Source organism: Bombina bombina, chromosome 4, assembly GCF_027579735.1.
Source record: "Bombina bombina isolate aBomBom1 chromosome 4, aBomBom1.pri, whole genome shotgun sequence".
NCBI classification, from domain to species: domain Eukaryota; kingdom Metazoa; phylum Chordata; class Amphibia; order Anura; family Bombinatoridae; genus Bombina; species Bombina bombina.
Genome location: NC_069502.1, coordinates 621360100 through 621379333, shown reverse-complemented (window position 1 = coordinate 621379333; position 19234 = coordinate 621360100). Strand labels below are relative to the sequence as shown.

General features: G+C 35.1%; 1 protein-coding gene across 2 annotated transcripts in view; it reads left to right on the top strand.

Moving 5' to 3' along the window:
* Positions 1–17985, top strand: part of SAMD5 (sterile alpha motif domain containing 5) — a 55990-nt gene extending 38005 nt beyond the window's left edge. For both annotated transcript variants that reach the window (XM_053709113.1, XM_053709112.1), the window contains one exon: positions 16366–17985. In XM_053709113.1, the coding sequence (XP_053565088.1) occupies positions 16366–16374 (9 nt within the window). In that variant the 3' untranslated portion in view covers positions 16375–17985. The remainder of the gene's footprint in view (positions 1–16365) is intronic.
* Positions 17986–19234: the final 1249 nt, after the last annotated feature.

Sequence of the window (19234 nt, the reverse complement as noted above, 5' to 3'; positions counted from 1 at the left end):
TCTGTTATCACATCAAATTATTGACTGTCAATCTAATTTATTATAATTATAATAGGTATAATGGTTAATGTATGCATGACATAATGTATCAAAGTGGTGGCTCTGCACAACATAGTAAATCAGTGGTGGGCTTACATAATGAATGAAATGGTGGTGACAATATGTAAAACACACAAACCTGGAGGAAGGATGACCTCTTTTCTTATTTACCATAATACCTAGACTGGTACAAGCATGTATAACAGGAAAATTTGCCAAGCTGCAGGCAGACAAGCTCTCAAGCAGAGAACCTGTCCATCTGCATCACCACTTTGCAGAAGAGCTCTGTTGTTTATTCTGGCCCCCTGCTCTGTCGGATCAGGTCCGCAAGACATCGCTGAATGCGGAGAGCAATACACTCTCTGTATTCAGCATTGCACCAGCAGCTCTTGTGAGCTGCTGGTGCAACGCCACCCCCTGAAGACTCGCAGCCAATCGGCGCCAGCAGGGGGTGTCAATCAACCTGATCATACTCAATCGGGTTGAATTGTGGCAATATCTGTCCGCCTCATCAGAGCAGGTGGACAGGGTTATGGAGCAGCGGTCTTTGTGACCGCTGTTCCATAACTTGTGTTTCTTGCGAGCCTGCAGGCTCGCCAGAAACACGGGACTTCAAGCTCCATACAGTGCTTGATAGATAGGCCCCTGTGTGTTACAGACTTACTCTTGCAAACCTGAACTGCAAGTTCTCAAAAGCTGTGAATGCATTGCGATCATTTTTTCAAGCCCTACAATAGATCACGTTAACTTGCAGTGGATTACTGGCAAATTTTGGCCAGGGGACCAGTACAAAACACATTTTGAAAAGTGTCACTGTATAAAGATGATAATGAACATTTATACACTAATAAACACAACACTCTGCACTACATAATAATTCAAGGCATCAAAACACTAATAAACATGCTGCACTGTATTAGTAATGCAAAGTATACACTGATAACATACAGGTTTTTTGTAAGAATATATTTGTATAAATAGCCAAAAGTGCAGTGTAATTTGGACATAAATATTTGTTACTATCAAAATTAGGTGAGACACCTGTCACAGGACACACTTTTGCAAAACACTGCCCTAGATCTACAGACACAGTTCATTGGCCTTTCCTTTGTCCTAATAGACTAATAAGTGACAGTAAATGCCTTTGCAATTTATTAACTGTAAATTTTAATCTCATAAATCTAAATGCTTCAGATAAACATCAAGTGGTATTTTTCTTTATTTGTTAGATCATGTGTGATAGAATAAAATAATCTGGTAGCAATCAAATTTTGTAACTGAACATGTATGGATTTATAATATATTAAGCTATTTCATTAGAGATATTACAAAATAAGCACATTTTCTGTACAATGTGAGATAAATCACAAATTAGAGATAACATGGGAGCTGGAGTCACTTGCCTTGCTGGAATGATCTGAGCGCTTATTGAATCAACATTAGTGCTTTTTGTAATGCACTGAGTGTACTAAAGTGCTATTTTATCATTTTGATTCATAAGCAAATAGAATTTTTAGTTAACAGCATTACACCATTTACTAAACCAATTTATCTTCAAAGTATTATATTATGTCTCTTTAGAACCCTTACTGAGTCTGCCCTCATTGCTATGCATTCTTCTTTAGACGTTTTAGTCTCCAGGTTCTGGACTCCAGTCACCATAGCCTGTTAAATAAGACATTGTAGAGAGGTATTTTAGAAAGAGATGTAGAGGTAGATTTACCAAGCAGTGGATGCTGCAATCTACCCCCAATGTTTCCAGCTTGCCAGTTAGTTAAGAACAGCGGTCATAAGACTGCTGCTCCTTAACTCGTCCACCACCTTTTAGGTGCCGGATTGCAATCATCCCAATCAGATATGATCGGGATGATTGACACCCCCCTGCTAGCGGCTGATTGGCCGTGAATGTGCAGGGGCAGCATTGCACAAGCATTTCACCAGAAATGCTTATTAGAAAATTGGAAAGAGTGGGGATGTGCTCCAGATAGAGCTAAACTGTCTGCCTATGGTGTATAAGTATGAACAAATAAGAATAATGTATTAAAAGTAAATACAATATTCTACTTAATAACAAGCTAATAATAATAATAATAATAAATCTAATACATATATAAATAAAACAGATGCTGGCATCTAAATGTTAAAATATAACACTTTGTTCACAATAAAAATGGCCAAAAAACATTAAAGTTAAAAAATCGCTAGCGTTCTAGGCATAAAAATGTCAGATAGTGCTTCTTAAGTGGCACACAATTGTGTTTCAAAGTTGGTCTGTGAGATATCAGACTGATTATAAATCCAGCATTTATAACTTTGAGAGTACCTGTGCCCTTGCGCTTGATAACATTGGGTTTCTGAGCACGTCGTCTGAGTTTATAAGAGAAAATCTCCAGATTACACTGCATGTGTAAACGCTGGGTGGTCTGAAAGCTCGGTCAGTAACGGTATGAAGGAATGTCCCGATCACGTGACTTCTGATCCTCTTTTACAATTGGTTGTTTGGACCACACTTGAGCTGTTTCTGAAAAAAGGATATTTTGTAGCCTTGTAACCATTATTATAATTGCAGTCCAAAGAAGAGTGGGCGATCTTCTTCCACTCTAGTATTTGGTTCGAATTGTATGGTTAACTGCCCAGAAGGAGAGGTTAGTAAGAGCGCCACAACAGACGTTTTTAAAGCCACTTGTAATGTACACAAAGTTCTTAATAAACCTGTTCTGCTCTAAATACTCCTTGTAACAATTCTGAAATGAAAGTATATCAGTGTATTAAGAGTGCCTCAACAGGTTTTAAGCAATAAACACTTGTTACAAACACAAAGTGTTTCTTGTCCCTGTCATGCTCTTACTGATTGATAACTTCTCTTATAAATGTTTGGTGAGCAAATCTACGCATTTCGGCAGTTACAGTAACTGTCAAAACGCATAGATTTGCCCACCACTTCCATACCAGAAATGCTTGTGCAATGTCGGTATTTAGCAATTTCGGACGGACATGATTCGCTACAGCGAATCATATCCACAAGGCATTTGATAAATTGGCCCCATAGTGTCTGGACTTTTATCTGCTTGATTGCCATGTTCAGCACTTTGTTGACCTCCACAACCCACCTTGATTGTGATGAAATAAAAATATTTGTTGTCCATGTCATCTCAAAATATCATCCAAAATGGAAGTGCTTAATGCCTCTGGTGGGGGTTCTAGTGGAGCCCATATCTCTCAGCCTCAAACTTCTTAGCGCAGCATGCAAACATTGTGCAGTTTTCATTTCATGGAGCATGTCAAGGTGAATTTAGTTTTGTGATGTATTATTTTACTTTGCTGACAAGTTTAGTTGTGCTGACTTTTTTCCCTAATAATTATTTAAACCTTAGGGATTATGAGAATAGCGTGTTGTGCATTTCATCTCCATCAAAAAGATCATCCAATAAGGAAGTGTTTAAAGTTACAGTTACACTTTTGCATAACCAACATTGTTACATTAATATACTTTTTACCTCTGTGATTATCTTGTATCTTTTATCTTATGCAGACTGCCCCCTTATTTCAGTTATTTTGACAGACCTGCATTTCAGGTATTAGAGCTGACTCTTAAATAATTTCACGGGCATGAGCACAATGTTATCTATATGGCACACATAAACTAAAGCCCTCTAGCTGTGAAAAACTGTCAAATGCATTCGGTTGAGAAGCGGCCTTCAAGGGCTTAGAAATTAGCATATGAGTCTACTTAGGTTTAGCTTTCAACTAAGAATGCCAAGAAAACAAACAAATTTGATGACAAATGTAAATTGGAAAGTTGTTTAACATTACATGCCCTTTCCGAATCATGAAAATTTAATTTGGACTTTACTGTCCCTTTAAATATTGAAACAGTTCATCCAAAGTTAAAATAAGTTTATAAAGTCATACATAAAGCAACTAAGAGGGCCCCATGTACTAATAGGCGGGCGGAAAGCTTCTCTTGTGAAGCTGTCTGCCTGCCTTCGCTACATACGGACAGCAGATCTGTTCGTCCGCTGGCCCATATGTATCATTACACACTCATCGCAGTGTGTAATGCAAGCCCTTTCATTCGCTTGACTGAAGGGGCTGTTAATCACAGAGAGCGTGCGAGCTCTCTGTGATTTTCTCTTGCCACCTCAGAGGTGGCGTAGGGTGTAAGAAGTAGCGGTCTAATGACCGCTGCTTCTTACATTGTGGGAAGCAGTCTCGCATATGCCGAACCTTCCCCACAAGGGCTCCGGAGCAGTTTATGCTGCTTCGTACGTGGAGCCCACAGTGTTATAGTGAAATTTAATTGTATTGTTACAGATATTTTGAAAGTGTGAACAAGTATGGGGGAGCTTACTTTCAACAACTAAAAGTTGGAACAGATAACTGCAACAATGCGGTCTGTTCACAGTGGTGTGAGTATGACACAACTATGGATTTATTTAAAGGGAGAGTAAATACTTTTTATAGTTGATAATTTTGTGTACTAAAATAATTTTGCATTGTACTTTTAATACTTATTTTGCCCACTTTTCCTGTAATTTAAAGGGATATAAAAACCCCAAAATGTTCTTTTGTGATTCAGACAGAGAATACAATTTTTTAAAAAAGTTTACAACTTACTTCTGTTAGCAAATCTTCTTAGTTCTCATGATATCCTTTGTTGAAGAGATACCTAGGTTTGGAGCACTACACTTCAGGAAATGGTGTTGCCACCTAGTACTTTTGCTAATGTATAACATTCTTGCAAAACTGCTGCCACATTGGGGGATATTTATCAAAGCGTCAACAATGCTGCATTCGCCGGCATCAATACGCTCGCCTAACATCGCAGCCGCGGATCTCAATATGCTCTCCTTATTCATAAAAAAGCTGTCAAAAACACGCGCACCAAGTACAGGGCGATGAGCATCAGACTGTTGTTAACTAGCAGTCATCGATCTTGCGTCTATTCCGCTTTTCACAATTTTTTTTTTACCATTTCACTAAATGCCGACACTATACTAAAATGTTTAACCCCTATCCCGCCACTCCCCAACACCTCCGCAACCTAAATAAAGTTATTAACCCCTATCCCGCTGCTCCCCGACACCGCCGCCACTAAATAAACTTATTAAACCCTAAACCTCTGGCCTCCCACATCACCACCACTAACTAAACCTATTAACCCCTAAACCGTCAGCCCCCCACATCGCCATAAACTAAATTAAGCTATTAACCCCTAAACCTAACAACCCTGTAACTTTAAATTAAAATTACAAAATCCCTATCTTCAAATAAATTAAAACTCACCTGTAGAATTAAAATAAACTAATTTTAAAGTATTAATTAACCTACCCTAACTATTATACTACAATTAAAATAAACTACCAATTAAATAAACTAAATTACATATTAAAAAAACTAACCCTTAAAAGGGCCCCCCCAACAGTAAACCCCCCCAAATAAAAAAAAACTATCTAAACTATCTATCTAAAGTTTATAGAATGTTTCCAGATTGCTGGAAAGGCAGTTAAGAAGCAGCGGTCGTAAGACTTAATGGGACACTGTAACGAAAATTTTTCTTTCGTGATTCAGATTGAGCATGAAATTTTAAGCAACTTTCTAATTTACTCCTATTATAAAATTTTATTCATTCTCTTGGTATCTTTATTTGAAATGCAAGAATGTAAGTTTAGATGCCGGCCCATTTTTGGTGAACAACCTGGGTTGTCCTTGCTGATTGGTGGATAAATTCATCCACCAATAAAAAAAGTGCTGTTCAGAGTACTGAACCCAAAAAAAGCTTAGATGCCTTCTTTTTCAAATAAAGATAGCAAGAGAACGAAGAAAAATTAATAATAGGAGTAAATTAGAAAGTTGCTTAAAATTGCATGCTCTTTCTGAATTACAAAAGAAAAATGTTGGGTTCAGTGTCCCTTTAACTTGTCCACCACCTTTTGAGGACTGTCTGCAATCATCCTAATCAGATACGATCAGAAACATTTGTGCAGGGGGCGGCATTGCACAAGGATTTCACAAGATATGCTTGTGCATTGTTAAATTTAGCTATAGCGAATCATGTCCGCCCGACATTTGGTAAATTGACCCCATGGTGTTATCTCCCCGTCAACTGTTCTGTAGATGCAGGTCAGATGTAAAGTAACCTTGTTTTGGACTTGCATACCCAAAGACTCTTCCATGTACCTGCAAAATTGCATATTGATTTAAGCCTAAAAATACACTTAAGTCTTACAAAAAACTCTTAAGGCACTGATGCCCTTCAAATCTACACACTTGTGAATTTCTGTATAAATATTGATTATAATACAATGTAATGTTTTACTAACTTTAGTCTCTTGAGCACATAGACAAATATTACACACAATACACAGATACTCTACACTCACATACCCCACAAAACACTTTACAAACACAACACAAAACACACAGCAGACAAAACACATTACACAATAAAGACACAACACAAAACACATTACATATTCATACCACAAAGCACACTACACACACACATGCAAACACTACAAAACATACTACCCACACATCACAAAACATACGGTACACAAACAATATATAACACACGGTACACAAACATTAGAAAACACAATGTACACACACACCCTACAAAATACACTACATTAAACATTTAAACACCATATGTTCCAAGACACTGCAGTGACTATATGTTTACTGTAGTTCTTCTTATGTTTATTTCAAATGCTAGGAAAGCTTCAAATTTAATTATTTTCTTGAAAATTATGTAAACATTTCTCCAGTTTTAAATAAATGTTTGATTTAGCCTGAAGAAAAATGTTTTTAATCAACCAAGGTTTTGAAAAATGAACAGTAAAAATACAATATTTTATATTGCACATGTGGGAGACTTGATTCCATTGTTTGTATTTCTCTATAAGAAAGGTTCCATGCAAATTCAAGTTATTAAAGTGTAATAGATATATTTGATTGATTGATTTGTATTTTATAGAAATCTGTTTTATAATAATAACCATAATTATACATATAATGAATATATATTGTATGTGTTTGTGTACATTGTCACAATATACAGTATTTATGAGGGGGATATATATATATCTTATATATTTTTATATATTATAAAAAATAACTTCTTAATATTCCTTTAAAAAAAGGGAAAAAGGAAAGAAAGAAAACATCTGCTTTTTGTTTTATATTGATGCCGGTTTTGCTTATTTTTCCTGTAGTGCAGTGACAAGCTTGATTTGTATCCATTTATTAATCCTATATTGCCCTATCTTGTTTTTATATATTACTGAGGCATTTTATTTTTATTACATTAATAGTATAATTAAATTGGCAATAGTCCTGTGCTTATTACATTGACACTAGAGCTATAGGTCATGGCAGAGCTGGACTAGGAATAAAAGGCAGCCCTGGATACATTTGAACACCAGTCGTATTTTCCATTGAGTCCATAGAAAGTACACACCCCATTTTCTCAAGGGGATAACTGGGATACTCCTTCATCCAATATATATATTTTTTCAGAATTAAATTATATTATTTATTTTTTTTAAAGGCAGATTGTTATACTGGCACCCTATAATTCAATCTCATCCATGACTCCCTTTTCACACTGAGAAAAATATTATCCGTTGCGTGATCTGGAGAATACACTCAAAACAGTGTGTCACTGTCTCACAGTATGACTTGGCTATACACTTGAAACTATTCAAAGGAAGGCTACTAAATGGTACATGGTCTAGGAAATAAAACTTACGAGGAAATACTGTGTGACCTTTATTCATATATAGCTCAGAGGGGACAAGAAGAGAGGTGATACAGATGCATTATCTCAGGTATTTGGAGCAAATATTGTTGTCTATTAAGGTTTAAAGACTGATCTTGCACAATTTGAAATCTTATTTTAATTTGTTCATTTATACTTATTCTTATCATAAACTCGGTTTTCTTATAAACTTAGCATACAACATTGACAAAGCTCAGATCATCACATAAAAACTAGTAAACTTTAAAAATGAACAGTATTTTTTAGATGGGATCCCTTTTGCTTGAAATTATGCTGTGCCTCCGTAGTCTTTTAGGCTTAAAAATGATTACAGAATACATGCAATAAAGTGTTGGTCGAACTGCATTAAAAAAAGAATAAAAACAATAACTTTTATACAGGATTAAAACACAAAACTATTTTTTTTTTTCATTTTTATTCAAACCTTTTATAGTTTCATTGAGAATTCATATTTCATATTGTATTAGCAGATTGCAGATGTCAACAGATGCATTAGAATAGGCTAAACTCTTTGCACAAATTATCTGTTGGGATACATTAAAATGCAGTTGCTTAGTACTGTTTACAAAATTACTCACGCCATTAGCATATGGTGTAAATAAGCGGGAGTCTCTGTGGCAATTTCTGTGCCACTCCTAAGCTATAGTGTATGTTGGCTCAGAGTCTAGGAAATATTATTAACTGACATTTGTTGTTGCAGTAATTAATTTGCTTCATTCATTTTGTTTATTATTTCAGACTATGTTTTTCATCAAGGCAACTGTGCCCTTTTTTTTGAGACAGTCTGACTACATTAGGCCTTATGCCAAGTATACGACTGTGCTAAAATTATAGTAGTGTGCAATAAAGAAATAAGAGCTACATGATAAACAAGTTTTGGGATTTACATAATTCCAGAAACAGAAATTGTAATTTAAATGTGTGAACCTGCAAGCACTTATAATTAGGAATGTTATTTTTATGAATCAGACATAGTATACAGTCTACATTGTTCTTGAGTCACTTGAGCACAGTCTCACATATTTGCCTAGGGTTGTCAGGTGTCTGATATTTGACTGAACCGTCCACTGCTTCAACTAACAGTCTGGTAATATTTGTATGGGGGGGGGAAAATAATTTTAAATATTTTCTTTTCCGTAGTCCCTGCAGTGCCACCCAGGCCCTCTTCTCTCAGCTTACAGGGATGTAGTACTCTGTTGGCAATCTAGAGATGCAAAAGATCTAATCCTCATTCTTGTGTTGATTGGCTAAAAATTAGTAGATTGTACACACTGCCAATTCAGATTTGCTCATGGTTTTGTATCCTGTAGCAGCTTTGATGGCTAAGGTTAACAGCCTGATCTTGCAACAACTTGCACTAAAATTTGCTGATTGTTTTTAGCCGCATTAATGACCTGGCTCACATTGTTTGTCTTTGTTCATCATATGGTGAATGATCACCTCCACCAGAGTGGAGCGCTAACAGTTACGAGCAAGCGAAAAGGGTTTTATAGAGGGTGTTTGCACGCATCAGGTTTTTCACTCGTATTATAAGTTGAAAGTAAATGCAATTGCTTGAGTGCAATTAAAGTTAACTTGCATCGGGATAGCGTGTCTTCAAAGCTCTGGTTAATTGTTTTGCAAAACAAAAAAGTGTCACAAAACACATTACAATGTACAATTAAACTCAAAATAACACTATCTAATAAAAATGATTAAAAGTATTGCACAAAAATGTTAGAAGGGCTCAAAGATATCAGTGTGCCGATTTATTATATGGCGGGCAGACATGATTCGCTGTAGCAAATCATGTCCACCTGACATCGCTAAATGCAGACAGCATACGCTCTCAGCATTTAACATTGCACAAGCATTTCTGGTGAAATGCTTGTGCAATGCCGCCCCTGCACATTCGCTGCCAATCGGCCGCTAGCAGGTGGTGTCAATCATCCCGATCGTATCTGATCGGGATGATTCCAGTCCGACAACTTATGACCGCTGCTTCTTAAATTAAGTTTCCGGCGAGCTGGAAACTATGGGGGTAGATTGCAGCATTCACTGCGTGGTAAATTTACCCCATGGTCTCAGGTGTTAGAAAAAAAAGTCTGCCATGGGTTTAAACATAGAGAAACATACATATACATGTCTAAATATGTACCTGTATGTGTGTGCATATATGTGTGTGTGTGTATATGTATGTATGTATATATATATATATATATATATATATATATATATATATACTAACAAAAAAAGTAGAATACACCAACCACTAGTGAAGATGTAAGCTATTTATAATAGAAAGCGCACAATTATATAGAAATATGATATAATTTATAGAACAGGTAATGAATGTAAAGAGAAATAGGTACTACATTAATAAATACAATATATTGTTAACCAAGTGAATGTCAAAAACTAGCTGCCAATAGAGGTTGGAACAGTTAAAGTGAATATCCTTTTCCAAGATATTCGAAAATATATAAAAAGAGAGAGAAAACTGTCCAACACCTCAGCGCTATGAGATGAAACAGCACTTGGAATCAATTAGGTTGCATATAGGAATGTAGCTAGTGCAACAAAATATCGATACATATATACAATGTGTTTATAAGAAAAACAAATAATACATAATAATACAAGATACAAATATATGAAGGTAATAGTTATAACACATATATCTAGGTAGAAATAGATATAAATCTAATTAAAGCTGATTACTGGGTGGAACAAAAAATGGAACACATTAGAGAGCCCCAAGATAGATATAAATACCCCAAGCTGAAAAACGGTGTTACAACTATAACAGTCAAATAAATGATATAGTGAAACGTCCAATTATAATTGCACTGATTAATGTGTGTTCTCTCACTATAAGAGGAACAAGTGAGAAGATATCAGACTCCAAATGTTAGTGTAGTGACGATATCCATACAAAAAAGGTGTGAGAAGAATCTGACAAAGCCCCGATACTACTTACTGGAACCAACCCCAATCATATGAGGTAAGATGGGCGCGGGTAGGCAGCTAGACCGGAAACAACAAAGTAGATATATAGCAGCAGCGGGTTTTTCTCTCAAGAGAACAGGATATGGCTGATAAAATGTACTATGTACAGCATAAAATCTAATGAATTTCAAAGGGGTTTATACAATATATCCTTCTTCATCAGAGGGTTTTATGCTGTACATATAGTACATTTTAACACCACTTTTTTCACTCCATTGACTTCTATGGTGGAATACTTTATCTCGCAAGCGATATTCTAAGTTCGGATTTTTACGTGGTCATGAACAGTATGTACAAATTATTTGCAAAAAGGAGTTTCAGTAACAATTACGAGTGTTTTTAACTATTGTGGGATTCTGCATGCTGATTTTGCACTTGGAAAGATGTTGGTATATTAAAGAATGTTGTTTTTTAAGTTTTCTGTTTGTACAAAGACTTTTTAAAAAGTATTTAACTTCAATATTACATTATTTATTATTTTGAGATAGTTATTTACTTGATGCATATGTAATCCATTCGCAGACTGACAAAATTTGCTTTAGTTTCCATTTATCTTTTGTTTGTAAACTTTTACATTTCTTAAAATAATTCTGTGAGTTGTTTGGCTCCTTTTAATTACATTATAAATTGAATGCATGTTCTAAACAAATTAACTAAAATAATTTGTTTTATTTTCATTCTCTAAACCTTAAAAACCCAGAATTGCACTAAACTATTTTAGGAAAATATTGCATTACATAATAACTGGGTTAAGTTGATATTTTAGAGCCATATACTGAAAAACCTGAGTAGCTATTACGATTGGACTAAATCTATTTGGGTTTGTTATATAGTTAAAATGTTTTTTATTATTGATAATTACAACAGAAACAATAACCACATTGAATAGTATATAGGGCTCCATTCATTATAGGTTGGATGGACATGATTCGCTACCGAATCATGTCTGCCGGATCTTTCTGTGGACAGCATACACTATCTGCCTTTAACAATACACAATCAATGCTTTGTGCAATGCTGCCCCCTGCTCGCTAGTGGCCAATTTCCACCAGCAGGGGCTCTCAATCCTTAAGACCACTGCTACTTAAAGGGACAGTCAACACCAGAATATTTGTTGTTTTAAAAGATAGATAATCCTTTAATTACCCATTCCCCAGTTTTGCATAACCAACACAGTTATAATAATACACATTTTACCTCTGTGATTACCTTGTATCTAAGCCTCTGCAGACTGCCCCCTTATTTAATTTGGCCGGTATCGTTGGTGGGTGGGAGTCAGTCTGGGAGGCGGGTGGGCAGCCATCGATGGGCCGTGTGATGTGGAGGGGGGCGGGATTGTGGACGGGATCGCCGGGGGCACGCACAAGGGGGCGGGCGCATGCACGGGTAGGAAGCGGGTGGGAACCGGTACACTGCAGAAAAATATTGAAAAAAAGGTGGCAGAGAGGGGGCTATAAAAATAAAATGAAAACGATCTAAGGGATCTGGGAGGGGGTGGGGGTTGGTCTTTGAGGGGGGGGGGGGCAAGCTACACTACAGAAAAAATAGAAAAATTTGAAAAAAATAAATATTTTATTGTAAACTGGGTACTGGCAGACAGCTGCCAGTACCCAAGATGACTACCAATAAGTTAGAGGGGGAGGGTTAGAGAGCTGTTTGGGGGGGGGGAGGTCAGGGAGGTTGAGGGCTAAGGGGGGATCCTACAGAGCCGCATATGTAAATATGCTTAATTAAAAAAAAAAATCAAAGATAGCTTTTATTTTAGTACTGGCAGACTTTCTGCCAGTACTTAACATGGCGGGACAATTGTGGGGTGGGGGAGGGAAGAGAGCTGTTTGGGAGGGATCAGGGGGTGGGATGTGTCAGGTGGGAGGCTGATCTCTACACTAAAGCTAAAATTAACCAAGCTACCAAATTAACCCCTTCACTGCTAGCCATAATACACGTGTGATTCGCAGTGGCATTTAGTGGCCTTCTAATTACCAAAAAGCAATGCCAAAGCCATATATGTCTGCTATTTATCAACAAAGGGGATCCCAGAGAAGCATTTACAACCATTTGTGCCATTATTGCACAAGCTGTTTGTAAATAATTTCAGTGAGAAACCTAAAGTTTGTGAAAAAGCGAACAATTTTTTTTATTTGATCGCATTTGGCGGTTAAATGGTGGCATGAAATATACCAAATTGGGCCTAGATCAATACTTGGGGTTGTCTACTACACTACACTAAAGCTAAAATTAACCCTACATGCTCCCTAATTAACCCCTTCATTGCTGGGCATTATATACGTGTGGTGCGCAGTGGCATTTAGCGGCCTTCTAATTACCAAAAAGCAACGCCAAAGCCATATATGTCTGCTATTTATGAACAAAGAGGATCCCAGAGAAGCATTTACAACCATGTATGCCATAATTGCACAAGTTGTTTGTAAATAATTTTAGTGAGAAACCTAAAGTTTGTGAAAAAATTTGTGAAAAAGTGAACAATTTTTTTTATTTGATCGCATTTGGCGGTGAAATGGTGGCATGAAATATACCAAAATGGGCCTAGATCAATACTTTGGGATGTCTTCTAAAAAAAAAAATATATACATGTCAAGGGATATTCAGGGATTCCTGAAAGATATCAGTGTCCCAATGTAACTAGCACTAATTTTGAAAAAAAGTGGTTTGGAAATAGCAAAGTGCTAGTTGTATTTATTGCCCTGTAAATTGCAAAAAAAGCAAAGAACATGTAAACATTGGGTATTTCTAAACTCAGGACACAATTTGGAAACTATTTAGCATGGGTGTTTTTTGGTGGCTGTAGATATGTAACAGATTTTGGGGGTCAAGGTTAGAAAAAGTGTGTTTTTTTCAATTTTTTCATCTTATTTTATCTTTAGAAAGTCCATTTAATGGCGAGAAAAACGGTGGGTACAGTAAAGGAGTAAGAGGAAAATTACAGCTAAACACAAACACAGCAGAAATGTAAAAATAGCCTTTGTCCCAAACGGACAGAAAATGGAAAAGTGTTGTGGTCATTAAGGGGTTAATAAAATAATAAATAAATAAATAAAATAAAACGTTAACATTTTGTGGCAAATTTTTGTGTGTAACTTGTCACAAGCTAAAAAAAAGTAGGCATCATCCTTGTAGGTAAAGCTAACAGCTCTGTAATAATTGAGAATTAGGAAATAGGTATAAATGCCTCTAACAGATATCTGTAATCTTTATACACTCATGAAGCATTCCATATGCCTGGAATTCATGCATGTAATGCTTGACCCTAGATAACTGTATTCAACCCCTGCAACGGAGAACATAGCTAAAGTCCTTCTCAGGGGCTACAATCTTTGCAGCTCCCAAGCAGAATGTGGCCAATGAGCGAGGAGTGGTAGTCACTTGACCCACCAATCTGCTCCTTGTGGAACTTTGCCTATTTATTTAATACCTTTACACACATACGGGTTGATTACAGTCCTTAAGAGAAGTTTATCTAATGATTTTTCATCAATACTCAACATTAAAGGGACAGTCTACACCAGAATTTTTGTTGTTTTAAAAGATAGATAATCCCTTTATTACTCATTTCCCAGTTTTGCATAACCAACACAGTTATATTAATGTACTTTTTACCTCTGTGATTATCTTGTATCTAAGCCTCTGCAATCTGCCCCTTTTTCAGTTCTTTTGACAGACTTGCAGTCTAGCCAATCAGTGCCTGCTCCCAGATAACTTCTCGTGCACGAGCACAGTGTTATCTATATGAAATATGTGAATTAACACCCTCTAGTGGTGAAAAACTGTTAAAATGCAATCTGAAAGAGGTGGGCTTCAAGGTCTAAGAAATTAGCATATGAACCTCCTAGGTTAAGCTTTCAACTAAGAATACCAAGAGAACAAAGCAAAACTGGTGATAAAAGTAAATCTATCTGAATCATGAAAGTTTATTTTGGCCTAGACTGTCCCTTTAAAGTGTATGATAAATCATTTGATAAGGTTTTCTAAAGGATTTAAATTGATCCCATAGTTATCTAGGATCATTAATGCAAACATTCCAAGCTCTAAGAAAATAGAGAATATCATTTGCACTAAAATGTCCCTTTAAAACATAGCATTTTAGCACAGCTCTTTTTATTTATATAAAAAAAATAAGAATATAGATGTAGTATTATTCAAAAATTCTTGTGAAAATGTATAATGTTTGTTATCTTTCTTCCCATCTTAAAACCCCTTTTAATTTCTAATCTTTAAAAAAAATGGCCAACAGGGGCCAGATATTGGTATCTAAATCTATAGGCCTTTGTTATGTTTTTCTTTTTATTCTAATTACAAATCCATTATGTGGTTTTCATAGTACTGGGGCAGGTTTTCCTGGTTTCGTTTAGTACTTGCTCCACCAGTCTCTTTATAAAACAAATAAATATATTTAGAAATATATATCAGGTTTTAAAAATCCTAACTTAGTTGTAACTATCGATATAGTGGAATTTTGTTACTGCATCTTTAATACTATGTCAAATATAGGTTATAGTATTTTTGTATTATTTATCACCTTGTTTTTTAATTATCCCTCATACACACATACACTAATGTATTGGATTGTACCTAGAAACATAGAAACATAGATATTGACGGCAGATAAGAGCCATAGGCCCAGCAAGTCTGCCCGATATTACTTAACTGTATAAACTTATTTAGTTTGTAGGACAGCTTTATGCTTGTCCCATGCATTTTTAAAGTCCCCCACAGTGTTTGTTGCTACTACCTCTTGAGGAAGTTTATTCCATAAATCAATCACTCTTTCTGTAAAGAAGTGCTTCCTCAAATTACTCCTGAATCTACTACCCTTTAGCTTGAGCTCATGACCCCTTGTTCTTGAATTTTCCATTTTATGTAAAATACCCACAGCCTCAGTTTTACTAAACCCTTTAATGTACTTGAAAGTTGCTATCATATCACCTCTTTCCTTTCTCTCCTCTAAGCTACATCTATAAACTTAGGGAAATCCTTTCTGGTTGAGAAAATATAAACTAATATATAGTTTTTTCATGTGAGTCAAAAACATCCAGAATTTTGTGTATAGGCAAAAGTATGTGCTCATATACCTGTTTTGAGTATTGGTATGGAATGTAAACTCTACCACTGAGGCCTGCAGACAAACCGTGAGATTATCATCTTTCTGTATGTGGCTTAATCAAAGTAAATTAACTTTATTAATTCACTTGGATTGAAACAAACAACCTGTGAATCCCTGCTCTAATTTTGACAATTGGGAATTAGATTTAGACACTCACATTATACTAACCATGCACAAAAATTGGAAACTTTATGAAAAAGAGAGCAATCGAGAGAACTAAAAATAAATGACAAATTACGAGTATATTACAGAGAAAAAATTATGATTGTTATTTATAAACCTTATAGCAATGATTACAAAATTTAGAAATATGCTGCTTTTTAGTGTTTGCAGCAGTTTTGGTTTCCTCATTTACAAAAAGAAAGAAATAAATAAACTTGTACATAGACCCATTTATTACAGCTTTGTTCTCTTTTTCATTTATATTTTTTAGCAGTTTTAAAGGATACATGTTCCCTGCCAAGGAGTCCAACACTCAGAGTTTCTGATTTGGGGAAAGATGCTGGTGTGATGAGACAGACGTCCGAGATCCAGGATCCATATGCTATGATGCTTGTGATTTAATATGCAGGACAAGAGGATATGGCATGAGTTTCAAATTGGTATTTTACACCATAATAAAATATTTAACTGTAGTTAGGACTATGGGAATAAGCAGCAACCCAATCAGCCGGAGCCATGAAATTAAAAATAAATAAACATTTGTAACTCGAACTGTTAATACTGTTTACATGTGTATTCCTGAAATATAAGCAATGTTATAGTTTCTTGATTGCATAACCTCAACTAATGTGTCCTTACTTTTTTATGTCCAGCTACAACCCAAACCAGATTAAAGGGCCATGATACCCAAATGTTGAAACACTTGAAAGTGATGCAGCATAGCTGTAAAAAGCTGACTAGAAAATATCACCTGAGCATCTCTATGTAAAAAAGAAAGATATTTTACCTCAAAAGTTCCTCAGTAGCCACATCCCATTGTAAAGGACTTCTAAGCAGCAAATCAGTATGTCTGTCCCGGGACAGCTAAGGGAGTGAGCTTAAAATAATGAGACTAAAGCGATAGACTTACTAGGAATAAACCATATGTTTGGTCAAAGAAATCTCCCCAATTCCCATTTTCTTCAATGCTGCATATTTATTATTTGAGTAAAATCTGACTGGGACAATAGAGACTCCATAGAATAACACAAGCATTGCAGAACCAATTACATAGTTCTCAAATCAAGACAGTTTTGTTCCTGGCTTTATTTTTCAATCATTTATCATTTCACCATTTCTTAATATTCTGTGTGAAAGTACATTTAAGCCGCAACTATTTAAAGTAGCATTATCGCAATGAATCCAATGGGAAGCTCAATAATGAGTCTAAAACAGAAATGTTAATCCTATTTTTAATTAAAGCTTTTTTGTGATATGGAATACAGTTGTGTGTGTTTTTTTTTTTAAACTAACATTAAATTAACATGAAACTCAACATTTTTCTTTCATAATTAAAATAGCATATACGTTTAAACAGTTTCCCTGTTTACTCCTTTTATAAAATTTGCTTATTATTTTAGTATGTTTTGTTGAAGCAGCAGCAATACACTACTGGAAATTAGCTGAACACATCACGTACCTATGTATGATTTTCAACAAAAGATACCAAGAAAACAAAGCAATTTAGATAATAGAAGTTAATTTGGAATTGTTTAAAATTGCATGCTCTATCTGAATCATGAATATTTAATTTTACATTACCGTCCCTTTAATGTCGTATATTGATTTACAATTATATTTTTACATTTGTTCATTGATTAATAATAATTTATAAAGCTTTGGCCCCTGGAGTTATGTCATTAATGGTAATCTGTAATAATTACAATATTTTTACATAAATAACTTTTGATTTCTTTTTAATGTGTTTTGTTATCAAGCTGATTGAATCTAACTAGTTAATTTTGTTTTGGTACCATTAACAGACAAATGATAAATTAATGTATTGACGTGTATTTGTGAATTACTTTTCATTATGTAAATCGACATTCAATAAAGTAAAAAAAAAAAAAGACTGTTAAGACTTCATTTATTTATTTTCATACAACGTACATATATGTGATAGAATAGTTAGTAGTATATTGTTATATAGAATGAAAGTAATTTTGTTTATATTACAAAATACATTGAATATGATGATAATACTAAAAGAAAAACTAATGGAAATTTGAATTTAGAAGTAAATTCATTCACTGGAAGGTATTTTCTTTTTTAATTTCCAAAACTGTCGTTATTAGTTTTTATTTCTGGTACAACATGGCTGACCCACCAGGTGTTGTGGCTTTCAGTCATCAAAACACTCAAAATGAAAGCTACAAAATTAGTTTTTAAATTTCTTCTGACTTACAGAATGTCTTTTACCACAGTTTTTAGAGATCTCTAATGACCACATAGAAGCATTGAAAGGGCTAGGGCAAGTTTTCAAGATAAATTTAATCTGTGAGAGTCCAAGTTAAGTTTTTTTACATTCACCTTTATCTCTTAGGGACACTAAACCCACTCTGTGAGAGTCCAAGTTAAGTTTTTTTACATTCACCTTTATCTCTTAGGGACACTAAACCCACTCTGTGAGAGTCCAAGTTAAGTTTTTTTACATTCACCTTTATCTCTTAGGGACACTAAACCCACTCTGTGAGAGTCCAAGTTAAGTTTTTTACATTCACCTTTATCTCTTAGGGACACTAAACCCACTCTGTGAGAGTCCAAGTTAAGTTTTTTTACATTCACCTTTATCTCTTAGGGACACTAAACCCACTCTGTGAGAGTCCAAGTTAAGTTTTTTTACATTCACCTTTATCACTTAGGGACACTAAACCCAAAATTTTTCTTTCATGATTCAGGTAGAGAATACGTTTTTAAACAATATTCCAATTTACTTCTATTATCTAATTTGCTTCATTCTTTGTTGAAGAAATAGCAATGCACATGTGTGAGCCAATCACACGAGGCATCTATGTGCCGCACCACATCAGCAGCTACTGAGCCTATCTAGATATACTTTTCAGCAAAGAATATAAAGAGATTGAAGCAAATTAGATAATAGAAGTAAATTAGAAAGTTGCTTAACCCCTTAGTGACCAGAGCACTTTTACATTTGTTGACCGTTTGGGACCAGGGCTATTTTTACATTTCTGCAGTGTGTGTGTTTAGCTGTAATTTTCCTTTTACTCATTTACTTTACACATATTATATACTGTTTTTCTCGCCATTGAATGGACTTTCTAAAGATACCATTATTTTCATCATATCTTATAATTTACTAT